Raw genomic sequence first — 15,586 nt, forward strand, 5'->3', positions numbered from 1 at the left:
AGATGAGATATTAGGTTGGGGTGAAGAAAGATTTGGAAATCTTCACAAGCAACCCCAAATGAGCAGATCTGTGAAAAAAAAAGGAAGTGCATTTGGGACATTCCCCTCTTGGAAATGGGGAGAAGCCAGTCATCCATATAGAAATGGGATCATAGACCCAGACTATGACATTGAGCAAAGGCCCACATAATGTAAAGAGAAACATAAGGGGTAAACATTGTACTGAAAAGAAGAGCACAATACTGGAAAATGTGATCCCCATGATTGAATTTGAGAAAATGGTCTTTTGGGGAACAACAAAGAAATGGAAGTAAAATCCAGAAAGAGCTCATGAACTTTTTCAATGGCCTGTTCCTCCAGCAAATTTAATACCCTCCCATTACACACTGAAGGTAAGCAGAAAAAAATCTTAGCAACTCATCTGTTAGTAGTGAAATGTGCCCATAGGTCTATAAACCAAAACAGATGAGTTCTTATAGGTCTTGAACAAACTAAATGGCTACTGGTGATTAGGCCAGAGAGTGAGACATTAGATAGAAGTGGAACATGAAGACATGGAAATTCTGAAAACAGGAACAGAATTGAGAGTGAAAGAAGAACCAGAGCAAGAGACAAAGATGGAAGGGCAAAACTGGAACAAAAGAAGAACAAAGGAAGTTAGGAAAGATTGGTGGCAAGCAACTTTAGCCCACTGACACAAACAGAGACACTGTTAAAAATCTAAAGAGAAAGAAAAGGAAAAAATGAAAATCCTTGATAATGGAGGAAGGGAGACAGACTTGAGAAATTAAAGTATTCCTTTCTAAAAGATCTTAACAACAAATTTAGAACATATCAGTGCACTACAGTGCTGGGATAAAGAATTAGAATTCACATGAATAGATGTAAAGGAAGTCAATACACATGGACATGCATCATACTTCTATTGGTGAAGGGCTCTACTACATTCACGCTTGTGAATTCTTGTTCTTTGCAGTGTTCCAAATTCATGTTGTTTTATGTGAGATTAGACAGTTTTAAAAAAGACTGGTGGCTTTCAAATATTTTTAGCAGAATGAGCAATCTAAAAAGGAAACAAAGCTATACTGTGAGAGAGGTGATTATTCATTTTTACATCTCAAATTTTAAACTGTTCTCCATTGCAGATTTCCCATTTGAATTTGTTTATCTAACCTGTTTGATGTGAGCATATACAACAACATTTTTTCCTTATGAACCATTTTAATAATAATTTTTGTCAATGACACAAAAAGAAATTATTTACAAATAAACTTTAGCTCTGGTTCCCAATATTTTCTATCATAGCTATGTAATGTAACAATTTCAGTTATGTTCATCCAATTTCAAATTGCAGTAGTATAGGGTTTTTTGGCTTTGTTTTATTCAATTCATGCAGAGTTCATTGAATAGAATATTTTTCAAAAGCTTAAGATACTACAAAATTATTTGCTTTTGCATAAAGTTGAAATGAAAGCCAGACAAATCTTCTCAGAAATGTCATACCTCTACTTAATACCTGAAGAGGAGTATGTTTGTAAACAATAGATCTTATGATTTGTGTTATATTTTGTTAAACAGCCAAAACTAAATCTACTGAAAATGAATGAACAATTCTGACTACATACAGTTTCGCATCTGGTCAGTTGTGTGTTGAATTATGTCAACAACTTCTATGTTGATCATTACTTGCATGAACCAAAAAAGAGTGAACAAAAGTTTTGTATCCTGTCACTAGTTGTGGTGAAACTGATAACATTCAGTCATAACAGCATCTTTTTAGTACTCTTCTCTTAATACATCATTCAAATGTAAAAATCTTTTGTAAGAACATATTTTACTTGGGAGAATATATGCACAATGTTCTGTAACTTGCATAATACATTTTCTATGATGACTGTTTTGTCCACCAGAAGAAACATAAGCACTTCTATATCTGTGCTACACACCTAAATTTGGTTGTATTAATACATACAAAAAAAAGAATATATATATATATTAAGATGTCATGTTACTGTAGAGTAAAAATCAAAATTATAAACCACCATTTTTTAAATAGTAAGTAGGATTAGTCAGTATATTGTTGTATTTAAAATATTAAGTTTTTTAAAAATTCTATCCTTGTAATTACTATAAAATTACATAAAAAGCAGAGATTCTTCACTAATAATAGTAATATATATATATCACTTCATGTGAATGATGTTATAAAATTATAAGATCAAATGAATTTCAAGATTTCATTACATGACCAAATTGTGGTCACACATAAATTTAGATCTGTATTCTTTATCAGGCATTACCTATAACTTCCACATGCCAAAACATTTACTTTAAACTGTTACCCTAGTATTCACTGATAGTTATAACCTGTACCCACTGCATGTTCCTTATTTAGCAAACTACATATATGCTATGAGCACCTTGTTTACATATCAGTAACTTTGAATAGCAGTTTACACTTTAATCTTTGTAATGTAACAAGCTACAAAGGAAGGAATGCACATGCTACAGAATTCTTCACTAATTTCATCTACAAAAAAAGAGAGCAAGTTTTATTAGTTCCGTAGATTAAACAACTGAATTAATCACTTACAAGCACATAGTGTTTTGCTTAATTTAGAGACCAGGAAAAACAAAATGTTGTCTATACATAACTTATGTTAATTAAATATTTTGTTTTAAAACTAACAGCTACAAATGCATATTACCCGAAAATAGCAAATCCACTTTAAGCTCTGTGTATATCTAAACTGTTGTTTCTTTATTGAGAAATAAAATAGGATGTTTTTTTCTAAAACAATTTGGTTACTTAAACTATTTATTAGTATTAGGTAAATCTGAAAAATCAGTGGTATGATTTTTCTTCTGATGTTCACAGTTTGTGTTATCTAATATGCATCTGTAGCTATGGTGGGACTTTTACAAAGTATTAAGAATTCCATATCTGTTCAGTCATACATGTGTCTTTTGAAGTACATATACTTGTCTTTTACTTCAGTGATTCCCAAACTGGGGGCTACAAGAAAGTCTCAAGGAGACTGTAGCATATGCACAAAATACATGATACTGTTAAAATACTCAATATTTATAGATTCACTGGGTGGAAGGACTCAATAAGGATGTAGAGTATTCTGGTGGGTCTCATGCTGAGAAAGTAAGGAAACCCATGTGTTAACTGCATAAAAAATAAAAGACAAAAAGATTTTACTACTTAATGTATCTTTTTTACAAACCCTAACCTTAGCACTACCAGTAACTTCTGATCAAAGTAGGTTCTGTACGTCACTAAGCAGTCAACTGAAAACTGTTTACTTTTTTCATTGTTAACTTTACAAGTTGACTTGATCATAACAACATAGATAGTTACAGCATAAAATAGAGCTTTCATTCTGTACACCTTGTACACTTCAGTCTAAAATATATATGGTGACAAACATTTTACAAAGGCTATCAAATGACTGCAAAGTGCTAATCTTTCATTAATCTTTGTTAAAGATTTCATTTTGTTATTTTTCTGAAAGAAACAAATCTTCATGATTCACTTAAAACACTACTATCTGTTTTGACTTCTTTTTAAAACATTCAGTCTTATGATGATTGCAAGTGACTTTCAGTGTCAGAAGAATTAACATTTTCACTATTTGTAGTGCTAAGATCAAGTGGCAAAACCTCATTTGGTGAAAAAGAATACACTGCTGTCATTTTATCACTGGTATTAGAATATCTGAAATTTTCATTATCCAGTTTATGGCACGTTTCAAGGTAGAATGAATATTCTGAGAAAGGATGCTTCCACTTAACACCAGATCTTTCAGATTTGGGCCTGAGAACATCAGGTTTAGTAACTTTAGGCTTAACAGGAACCTTACCTTGATGACCAGTGAGAAAAGTACAAGATTTATCAACTTTAATTTCTGAAGAGTTCTTGTCAGAATAACTTTCTAGCTTGTGAGTTTCAAAGTGAATATTCTGTTCAGTGTTATTTTGATAGTGTCCGCAGGTTTTCCGGTGTTTGCGAAGAGAGCTAGGATCAGTGTACCTCTTGCTGCAGCCTTCCACTTTACATACATAAGGTTTTTCAACAAAATGTGTTCGTGTATGCTTGAATCTATCACTAGAGTTAGTGTAAGCCTTGCCACATCCTTCTACATGACACACATAAGGTTTTTCCCCTACAGAAAAAAATAATACTAAAGAAAATCAAACCATTATTAAATGAAATGAAATCAGTTGTCTTTTACAATTAGTTCAGTATGATAGCTATTTCATTTACTTTATTTCATATTTTTTATAACATGTAAAATGCAAAACTATTACTTAAAGTTCAACAAATTAGGGATTTCTGATCAGCAGCTTATGTATTTTGAGTCTTCTTTAAAATGTAGCAATGTATTATTCCAAGTTTATTCATAACAAATTAAAAGTAAATACTACACAGAGTATGTATAATGAAAGCATATAACTGATTACTGTACCTGTATGGCATCGCATGTGAATTTTTAAGTTTTCTAGTCTTGCAAAACGTTTGCCACATGCACAAACATGTGGTTTTTCATTTGTGTGGCATCTCATGTGCATCAGCATCTTGTACCTTAACACAGAAAAATAAATAAATTTGTAAGAGAACAAACAAGTATACTAAATATTATCTTCTCTTAAATATAAAATACACTATTAAGTTATTTTTAATCAAACAAGGAAGTTACCTTCTGAACAAAAAACAAACACTCAACAATTAAGAAAGGAAGAAACTTTTAATATTCTACCACTATGAATGGTCTACAGAAAAGCTACTGTGTGATATTACTCTGTTGTTCCTTTATAAAAACACCAAAATCAAATGCACAATTTATGAAACATGTTGGTTATGGTACCAAGCTACTAATGGTGCAACTCCCATTTGAAATTATTTTGAATGTTTTTGTATATTTAAAATACCTTAATAACAAATTATGACTCTTTAAATGAACCATTTTAAGAAGTATCAGAGGACATTTAACTGTGATAAATACTAAAACAAACTGACAATGCTGTAAAGGTTGGTAAGTTGGTAAAAAGACAGCTTGACAAAACTCAGCAGATTCTTATAATATATTTTAACAGTATAAACTTAGTTTCATCCAGAATTTCCTTTTCATTGATACTACCATTGAGAATAATAAAAGTTGATCCTTGATAAAAAACAATTTCAGTCTAATAGTTTAACCACAATCTTTTTCATCCAGCCATGCTACTAACACCATTGACATACACTGACTATAACAAAAAAACTGTACAAAATAAAACAAGCATTGTTAAAAGTTTAAAAAAGCATGTTGTACAGTTGAACATTTTAACTCATTTTCTCCCTCAAAATTAGATACTCTATTTTTGCTATTTTCTAGCAATTACGTGTAACTGAAAATTCAAGTCCAAGTATTAACAGAATGTCTCTTTCTTTTCATCAATCCACCTGATTTTTTTAAACAATTAACAAACATTATTTAATTATAAGCAGATACTGCAAAAAATGACATCCAACTAGAATTAGGTAAAGCTGAATGATTAGGCTAACAATAAGCTGAATCAGAAGTTTTGTTTACACCATTAGTCTAACACTAACCTGATCTTACATATAAACTTTTACTTTATAAAGTTTAAAACTCAGGTCTACAATTTAATCTAGCCTTATTTATTGAACATTGCATTATATAAACATAGTTATAGTGCTACATAAAATTTATTACAGGTATTTTACACACATATACTTATTCCAATAATTAAATGATTGAAATAAGTATTTATGAGTTTAAAAGAGCTACAAGAAATGCTATACACAACATCATGAAAAGTATCAAGCAGAATTAAGCTTTAACTGTATTATTTTAATTTAAAAAATCATTCAAAATGGCAGTTATATAACTGGTTAAAAATATAATAATGGACATCCATGTACAAAAGACCCACAAGGTAAAGTAGTGCTTAATCTGAAAAAACTGAGACTCTTGTCTAGATAGTAACAACTTTATTAACCTACATCAGTACACCTGGGGTCCATATGGACCCCAACAATGAATATTTTTACATTGACCAGTTATACTTTTATTTATATTCATGTAATTGTCACATTATCATCCTCTGACACAAGAATAGTAAAACTTTTGATGTTTTGCAGTCAAGTAATATTTGTGAATATAAAGTTGTGTGGGTCTGTGCAGACTCTAAGTAATATATAGATTTGGAGCTTGTGTCTTCATCAGGCATTGTGTGTATGGACTCACAGAGGGTATCCATTGTGATAAACAGTGATTACATATTTAGATCTCTCCTGAAGTAAAGTAATGCAAACAACCTACTTCAGAGACATCTCCAGAACCCCTGTGCAATGCAAAATGGCTTCAAATCTGCCTTCGCAGATCTTGGATTGCTTGACACAAGACAGCATGCTAGTCATAATGTTTCAGCAACAAAAATACAATGTTATCTTTTCCCAAAAATAGCAGACAAGAAAGTCCATCAAACTTGTACAGCATGTGCAAACCACATCTGCACTGATCACTCCACACCAAGTGTATGATGTGATGAGTGTTTGTAAAATGACTAGTAAAAGATATGAAAAACACTTTATGTTCACTCAAAGTAAGTATTGCTTACAAGTTGTCCAAAATTTGGCATTAGTTTAGCTCTGAAACAAAATTTTCATACATATTCAAGAAATCTGCTTCTTCATTCAGTATTTTGTTAGTTTTAATTGTAAGATGTCAATTAAAGAAGTTAATATATTAGCTAATATATAAGTTTGATAATATATTATCAAAATATATGTCAATGATGACAATTTTTGTCCAAATATGAGAAAATGGATATAAGTAAATTTCACATTTTATAATAATAAATCTCATATTATATACTTGTGGTACCCAGTCATTCTTAGTGTTTATCTGTAGAATGCTATGAGAAGCCAGCATGCTAACTTTTCAACATTTAATTATAGATTCAACATTATGATCTTTAAATGAAATATATGCAGGGTCCATATGGACCTCAGGTGTATTGAAAGGTGAATATTTTAATGTGTACTGATGAAGGTTAAGAATAACTTCTGATCAAACCACACAACTTGCATAACACAAGAACTAAAAATTAACCCTGTAAATGATATAGCTAATCTAATATACCAGTACCAGTATAAGAAATCAGTAACTGGTTTTGAATTGACTATATTTAATAATTACTTTTTATTCAATCACAAAGTACTAAACTTCAAGCAAAGATCCAAATTTCAAAATAAATCAATCTCTGAACAACTATTATCAGTTTTCAGACTGAAGCTCAGAAAGAGCTGATTGTAAAACCCAATGAATAGAAATCACCACAGGAGTCTAGAATGTGTAGAGTTACCATTTGCTCCCATACTTCAATTACAAACTATAAACAAAATACTCAGTATACAAGTCTATCCTCATCCATGACTCACAGTACACATATATTTACATTTAGCTATAAAATGGTACAAATTATACTCAGTATTTTACTTTGGGTAAGTTTATTTTTTGACAATTAACCTTGATGTACAGTTTCACATAAATACAGTCTCAACATAAAGAGAGAACTACTAAATCTCTTCTCAGTAGGTTATTTGATACTTTTACTTAACATTTGTCAAACAGTTCATTCAAACAAAGAAAAATCATGAGTTGGAAAAGAATTGATATGATAAATATATATGTAATGCACAATTACCCTTTAAAAACTTTCAATATAATACTTTTTTCATAAAAACCATTTAATCTTGACATTTTCTTTCATAATATATGAGCAGAACATTATTTTAAAAGGAATTCACTAAATTTATCATTTTAATATTACAAAGTATTTATTTCCATCAGAATAAAAAAATTCAGCAAGTAGCATAGCAGAAATTTAATTCACACAGAATTTTACACTCATTATTTCAATTTCTTCCAAATATTTATCCTTAGAATGCTAAGTAAATGTGCTCTAATGAAGTATATTGATCTCACAATTAAATATTTTTTCATATTTCATTTATTAAAATTTGAAAGTGTTGAACAGTATTTTAATTATAATAAGTATCCTTGGATTTGGAATTAGTAAGCACATTAGTAAGCCTTAGCTTGCCAAGAATAAAACAATCTATAAAATCATTATAATGATGTCTTAGAGTTTAGTGTTTTAATCTCAACTTTGAAATTTTAATTGGTTGGTCTGGAAAGTTTTATGTTATAAAAGTTTAAAAAAACAGAAGTTTCCAGATACAGTTTAATTTTATTATACAAAATGTCAAATCAATTATTGTGAAAAAAATTTACCGAGCATTAAAGCCTTTCCCTTGTCGTTTACAGCCAATCCACTGACAATGATATTCAGCATCAGAGCCCTGTTGGATGTGATTCCAATTAACATGTTCAGCTAGTTCATCTCGATCAATACATAGTTGCTCACAGTCTAACCATTGACATTTGTAGGATGATTCTCTGTGTTGATTTTGATGGATTTTACTTTCATCAGTAAATTTCTATAAATATCCAACATCCTATTTAGACACCTAGAATTTCATTTTATAAAGTTATGAAAAATATGCAATCAATACTTCTCTCCTTGCAAGCTGTTCTACTTTTGCTAACAAAGGCCTTTTTCTTTTGTAAGTAGATCACAGGCAGAAAAATAATTTTTTGAAAAATCACAAATACATTTGGTAAACTTACAAAGTAGATTATAAATAAAGAGTAGTTACAGTAAGGAGCTCTAAAAATATTAAATTATGTTTTTTACAATCAACTCTTCTAAAATTAAAACAAAGAAAATCTACATTAACTAAAAGTCTACTTTTTACTCCCAAATAAATATATTCTTTTAAGATATTTTTCTTAAACAAGAACACTGCCATTACTTACTGACATTTTATTAAAATTATTAATCTCCAATTGTCTAAATCACTAAACCCTTTTCATTTATTAAATTCTAAAAAACCAAAAATAATTAACAAGCTAAAAGAAGTGACATTTAATCTTATGAAAATAAAAAATAACATTTATCCCTATGCTGTAGCTATTGACTATAAAAATATAATAAACTGATAGTTAATTTTACACCATGACTATATGATCATACAGTGACCATAACAGAAGAAACACACCCTCTTCATAATTAATTAGCAATTAAAATTACCAAAACTTACTGTTTCTGTTTTAATTTTAACTCCGGAATTTTCAAACAAATGCAGCCCATTCTCTAACAATCCATGAGAAATTAAGACAGCAGATACAACAGGTGATTCGATCAAACTAGAAGATTCAATATTCAGGGTCTGATTTCTGTAGGCCATCTGAGTTAATGAAAATTTAATATTTTGTTCATCATTACAAGGCTTCAGAAAACTGGTTTTGGTCTGTTCTTTTTTCCTTTCCAGGTCATCAGAAACATCATCTGTAGGTGCTAAAGCATGTGCTATGTCAATTTAAAAAATGTAAACTCTACAGTTTACTTCAAATAATCAATTTGAGTTAGCAAAATCTTTAAAATGATCCCAGAAAAAATTGGTATTATTACATTATGAACTTACAAGTTATTAGAGAAGATTTTATTATACATATATTTAAAAATAAACTAATTCACTGGTAAACTTATCAGAAAGTTTAGTTTCTGGGTGTTTCTTTTTCTTTTGTTGTTTTATTTCCTAAGCAATATCTCTAAGTAAAAATAGCTTTATTTGATGTTACTCAGTCTGTTGTATTATGTATAAATGTTAATACAGTGGTTCTTAACCTGGGTTCAATCGAACCCCAGGGGTTCGGCAGAGGTCAAGACACACACACTGTTTGTGTGTCCATTCCCTTTACCCCACTCCTATGATTCGTGACGTCATGCTCCACTTGGCCATCATTGGCTGCGGCTGATCACGTCACATCACTTGGCCTTAATATCTGTACTACAGGGAACTTCGTGCACTTAGCAGTCGACTTGTGACTGTAGTAATCGTGCATCATAAAATATCTACTTATGTTTTGAATTTGAAAAAAATCCATTTTATTTTTCCAATTACAAAGGGTTCAGTGAATGCAAGTACAAAACATCTGGGGTTCAGTACCTCCAAAAAGGTTAAGAACCACTGTGTTAATAGGTTTACTTGTTGTTATTATTGCATTACAGGTAAACAGTATATTGCTCACAGACTATAGTTATAAGAGCATTAGACATCAGATATCACTGAGAGTGCTATATTTTAGGCATGCAACATGTATTAAGGATTAATGATTATAGCTATTTGTTGTTACTGATGACACTACTCATGTTGCTCTAATGGTAGTAGGTTTAAGTTATACACCAACACTATTGTCATGGGTCTAATCATAATTGCAAGCAGAATTATTTGTCATTACTGATTACTGTATAGTCTGTATTACAGAATATGATAGTTTAATACAGCTAATGTATTTTTTGTTACTGGTAAAATTATGTTACAAGCAGTATTATGTCTAGACTAGAAAAACATGAAAAAGTAATTTGGTAAAACTAAAAGCATACTCATTTTCTTAATATAACTTATTGTATGTATCAGTTAATATGTTTTATTTTATTATTTTATTAAGTAGTGAGGCATGAAACAAATAATAGCTTGTTAATGTACTTCAAACAAAAAGCTTGTGAAGGTTAAGACCAAATATGACAATTGTGTTCAATTGGTAACAGAAGTGAAGCTGGATTTACAAGTTTTGTGCCAGTAACAAAAAATAAGACATTTCACCTGTACATAGTTAAGATACAGTATATAAGTTAGGTTCCTGATGAATCATGCATTCATAAACACAGGAGATGCAAGTTATTAATTTTAATGGGGCAAACATTTCCAAATATTCCTGTTACCCATTACTCAAGATACTGAAATAAACCAACAAGCCAAAATGACAAGTGAACCATTTTTTGATAAAGCTCATAAAACATGAAAGACTTACTCTTGAAAGATATTCAGCATATCAAATAGTCAAAACAAAGTTTAGTGTTGAAAAGGAATAATTTAAATATTACAATCTGCCATGGAAGACCAATTAATAGTAATTTTATTGAAAAAAATTGTAATAAGAAGTTTCTTAATAAATCTAAATAATTAATTATTAACAAGAAATCCAAACAACATTTTAATACAAAACTTTTATAATTATGTTAGTGTTAAACAATGAAATGACCAGTAGAAATGTTTCAAAACGTTTTCCTATTGCTGTTGCATTTCTACTTGCTAGATTTGACATTAACTTATATATATATATATATATTGTACAGAAATATTTTGTGAACACCTTTTACTTAAGAAAATAATTTACTTCTATCAATATTAAAACTTGTACGTATGTTAGTCCATGTTCGTACTTCATGGTTTTCCCAATATTAATGCGTTCTTTACCACTATTTTTCGTTGCTCTTTACGTAACAGTTATAGTTGTAAATGATACTCAATACGTTCAGCCAACGACACATGTACGAACGTATTAAAGTACTAATGACGCTACACTCGACTGCTATTCAAGTGCGAGAATCGAGCGCTTCGCTAGTTCTCGCGTCACAAAAATGACGATGCCCTTGGCGCTGGTTCCTGACAGGCACTGATACAAGGTCACCTTAAGTGTTATACCATCTGTCTTTACACCCACGCAACTAGACTCGCTCCACATATGCAATATGGAAAATATGTTTAACACTCCTACGAAGAAACGTTTCTAGTCCTGATTTCTCCAAGCCCGTTCCCCAGGCTGTGGTTTCGCTAGATAGTAGATAGGGACAGTGGGAATCTCGTTAATCCATTCATTAATGGATTTAAATGGCAATTTCATTTAAATACAAAGTTATTAGCCTAATATTAATAACCTTTCAAGTTGCTCTGGGGCCTATTAGGCCCCACTTTTCGTAGGAGTGTTAATTATTATTAGACTGATGTATTTGAGGATTTTATCCGTTATCTTACGCTTACCACATGCGTGGGTAAGAGCACAAATGAATAAAATATATATTGGTTTCTTTTCCGGCAGAAACGCATAAATGAATATAAAGATTAAGTCACATCTCCTTAAAAAGACTATAAACGACTATTAAAAAGACTATTTAATAGCAGTCTTGACTTTGTTTGATTTCTGTAGTTCTGTGTGGAATTATACAAGTGAATTTTTATATTTGTGTTTGCTGGAAAACGAACGAAATACTAAATATTAAAAATTAATCGATTACGTTTATCATAACAACTTTTCGTATTTCGCAAACCCCCAACTACCTCCTCCTGATAACAACCCAAAATAAGTGAACCACATATACATAATTTTCATCATTTCCCTTCAAAATTAGTTAAAACAATAACAATAGTTCACTTTTTTTTTTACCATAACGAGTGCTTCTCGCATTTTAAGCCAACCTATGATTACAACACTAACTACGGAATTACAACGGAATAATATACTGTTACTAATGGACAAGTTTCATGCACAAGAGTTCAAAGCCGCGAAAAAGTTGTATTTAAATTTTTCATATAACTTGCAGTGAGTTGTATGTAGTACATTTTACAAAATTTTTATTATTGGGTACACATGTGCAGTTAATAAAAACAAAGCATGCGAAACTGTTAAAAAGCTACAGTGCATTACCATGCAAAGCCATATATTTCATTTTCATTTATGAAAAATACAAGAGGTTCTACAGCCAGCAATTAGACCTACACAAGATCCCCCAATTAAATTTTAAATAGCGCTATCTAGTGTTTGTTACCTGTACTGTATACTCAAGAAAGTCTTTCACTGTATTTATTATTATTATTTATATGCTGACAAATAAAAAAAATTTAAGTTAAAACAAATTTGATGATGTATACAAATTATTCTGACGTTATATTTCCTTTTCAATAATATTTCTCGAGCGTGACACTTTCATAAAAAAAAAAAAAAAGTCATTTCTGTAGTATGTTAGACCACAACGAGGAGTATATTGTTCATATTAAGAAGCATGTGATTTTAAAGGGCTTTGTTAATACAGTTCTCGTTCAACTTTTAAAAATTCATCCACGCGTTACAATGGAAAAGTTTTCAACGATGAACTTCACCAACCACGTAACGTTACAAAAATCACTTATTAGATCGTTGGTTTTATTGTTTCACTAACTTTCGGCATTTAAATTAACGTCAAAACAACTACAAAATAAACTTTATCGTAGGCAGTTCAGCCATGTGTTACCTTATTTATTTATAACAAAATAAATAAAAGCAGTCGTTGTTGTTTCTTAATGTTAATGTTCCAGTTACATTTAATAATGATATGGTTATTACCTCCTCAAACAATGCCTGTTTTATAAATATTAAAAAAAGTCATTGCCTACATTTTAGTCTTCAAGAAAATGACTGTTTTAAAGAAGAAAACGAAAAGCAACCCTATCTTGCCCTTAAATGGATGATGAAAATAACACTTCCCAACAATGTTTTTGCTTCTTGAACACTGTTGGGCATTTTATATGCAAAAACGGCTCGTTTGGGCTGAGAAAACACTTTTACATAGAAGAGCGAACAACGTTTCGACCTTCTTCGGTCATCGTCAGGTCTTTGTGAACCTTTTAATTGTGAACCTTGTCTTTTAATTATGTTGAACTTAATAGCGTATTAGAAACACAAACACAATTAAATATGTTATTGCCGGTAAACAGTTAACTGTCTATTTGTCAGAGTTCCTACGTGATGAAGCAAAACCAAAACTATATTTGTGCATACCTATTAGGTACCTGTCACAATCAGCAAAAACTTTTCAAAAAAAATTGTTGTGCAGTGTAATTAGCACTAGAACTAAAACTAAACCTAAGCTTCTCTGGGACACAGTAATATAAATTGGTTTTGTTTATTAAAGGTTAAGACTAATTTTAAATATAGAAGCTACTTTATTGTTCTATTCCTACTCAAAAGGCAGTAGAAATTCTCATATTGCAATGTAAATGAATATATCTTCTAAAAAAAACTGAAAATGAAATGCCCATTAGACAAAGATGCCAAGATACATGCTACTTCTAATTACTGCATACAAAAAAGGGGACACTGTTATAAAACTGTTTTACATTTTAGTGTTTAAGGATTGCCTTCTTTGGAAATCAGTTTTTGAAAAGAATATTTGAAGACAATATTTTTTCTCCAAACATAAAATGAATTGGAGTGTCAAAGAATTTTTATGTTTACAGATATTTTACAGTAAAACAAATGATATAACTATTATTATGGATGCATTCTTTATATCTTTGTGCAATAACATTTTAGAATTACTTTTGAATGATCTAAGAAATGTGAACCAATTTTCTATGAATCGCTTAAAACTGGGTTACAAACTATCAAAATTATTAACTTATTTTTAACAGCTGACTTCTTTGTTTGTTGTAAAGCACAAAGTTATGCATTAGACTGAATAGAGTGCCTGTACCATGTTCATTGAGGGAATTGGAACTCATTTCTTTAGCATCATTTGTATCTCAAGAGGACTTGTACGGGTATTAAAACTTCAATTAAAATAAAGCACAGAACAACACTTTGTTAACCTGAAAATGACCTGAGAAGGTCAAAATGTTGTTCTGTGCTTTATTTTAATTAATGTTTTAATATCCATACCAGCCCTCCTGTAATTCATTTTTACTTCAAGTGGGTTTCTCATCATCACAAATTAAGATAATTTACACAGTTGAAGAAATAAAAATATTTTAAATAAAGGATAAGCTTGCAAATGATAACAATTGTGAACAACAACAAGAAAAATGTACTAGAAGAAAGTGTCAGCTGTGTCACTGACTTACCCTAACAATACCAAAGTGTATAAAGTTGTAAGATAATTTGGCAGTAGGTGTGTATTTATATAATTAAATATCTGTTAGTGCAAGTTGCAATTCTATTTATGTTTCAAGTATCATACACTGAGCTCTCATTTTTTGTTCTCCATACGGAGAGAAATCAGTTTCACTTACCTGACTCTCTTCTATTTGTGTTCATCCTTTTTGCAAATAAAAATTTATCATGAAGTCATATGTGAAGGGATGTCATGCTAAAATATCCTGAAAAATAATTATCACCACAAATAAGTAACAAGTTAAAAAATATCTTGCATTCTTTGAATACTAAAAACTGCAAAGTTGCACTTTTATTCAATATTTAGTACTAGTATTAATGCAGAACAGAGGTATAGTTCAACTGACCTCAATGAAGTTACAAAGACAAAGAACAACAAATAATGATTACCAGAAAGTATTCTTAATTTGCATGATGTTAGTCATAAGTGGTTAAATTTTTTTTTTCAAATGAAATACAATATTTCTAATACATAAAGAACTAAAGAAAGATAATTACAGCTAATGTGAAATTTATTCTGTAACTTACTACAAATTTACTTAGAGACCAAATTCTAAAATAAATACACTGTCCTATTATAAGAGCTGTGAATTTATGAAATGCTTAATAAAATGATGTGAATTTATAAGGAATTCTGAATGGTGGATCTCCTGAACTCTTAAAGATAATTTACTTTTTCTTAACAGGGTGAGATTTGCATTGTAAATCCTGTCTGACTGGTATTATTTCTTTGCTCT

General features: G+C 30.3%; 1 protein-coding gene across 5 annotated transcripts in view; it reads right to left on the reverse strand.

Annotated features, from left to right (window-relative positions):
• Positions 1-15,586, reverse strand: part of LOC143239139 (uncharacterized) — a 33,001-nt gene that overhangs the window by 14,241 nt on the left and 3,174 nt on the right. For 2 of the 5 annotated variants that reach the window (XM_076479980.1, XM_076479979.1), the window contains exons 2-6: positions 14,969-15,055; positions 9,182-9,450; positions 8,313-8,518; positions 4,476-4,591; positions 3,870-4,172 (exon numbers count right to left, since the gene is read on the reverse strand). In XM_076479980.1, the coding sequence (XP_076336095.1) occupies positions 3,870-4,172; positions 4,476-4,591; positions 8,313-8,518; positions 9,182-9,450; positions 14,969-14,993 (919 nt within the window). In that variant the 5' untranslated portion in view covers positions 14,994-15,055. The remainder of the gene's footprint in view (positions 1-3,869; positions 4,173-4,475; positions 4,592-8,312; positions 8,519-9,181; positions 9,451-14,968; positions 15,056-15,586) is intronic. The other 3 variants (XM_076479982.1, XM_076479981.1, XM_076479983.1) reach the window with 3 other exon arrangements.

This window comes from Tachypleus tridentatus, chromosome 13 (assembly GCF_004210375.1).
Source record: "Tachypleus tridentatus isolate NWPU-2018 chromosome 13, ASM421037v1, whole genome shotgun sequence".
NCBI lineage: Eukaryota > Metazoa > Arthropoda > Merostomata > Xiphosura > Limulidae > Tachypleus > Tachypleus tridentatus.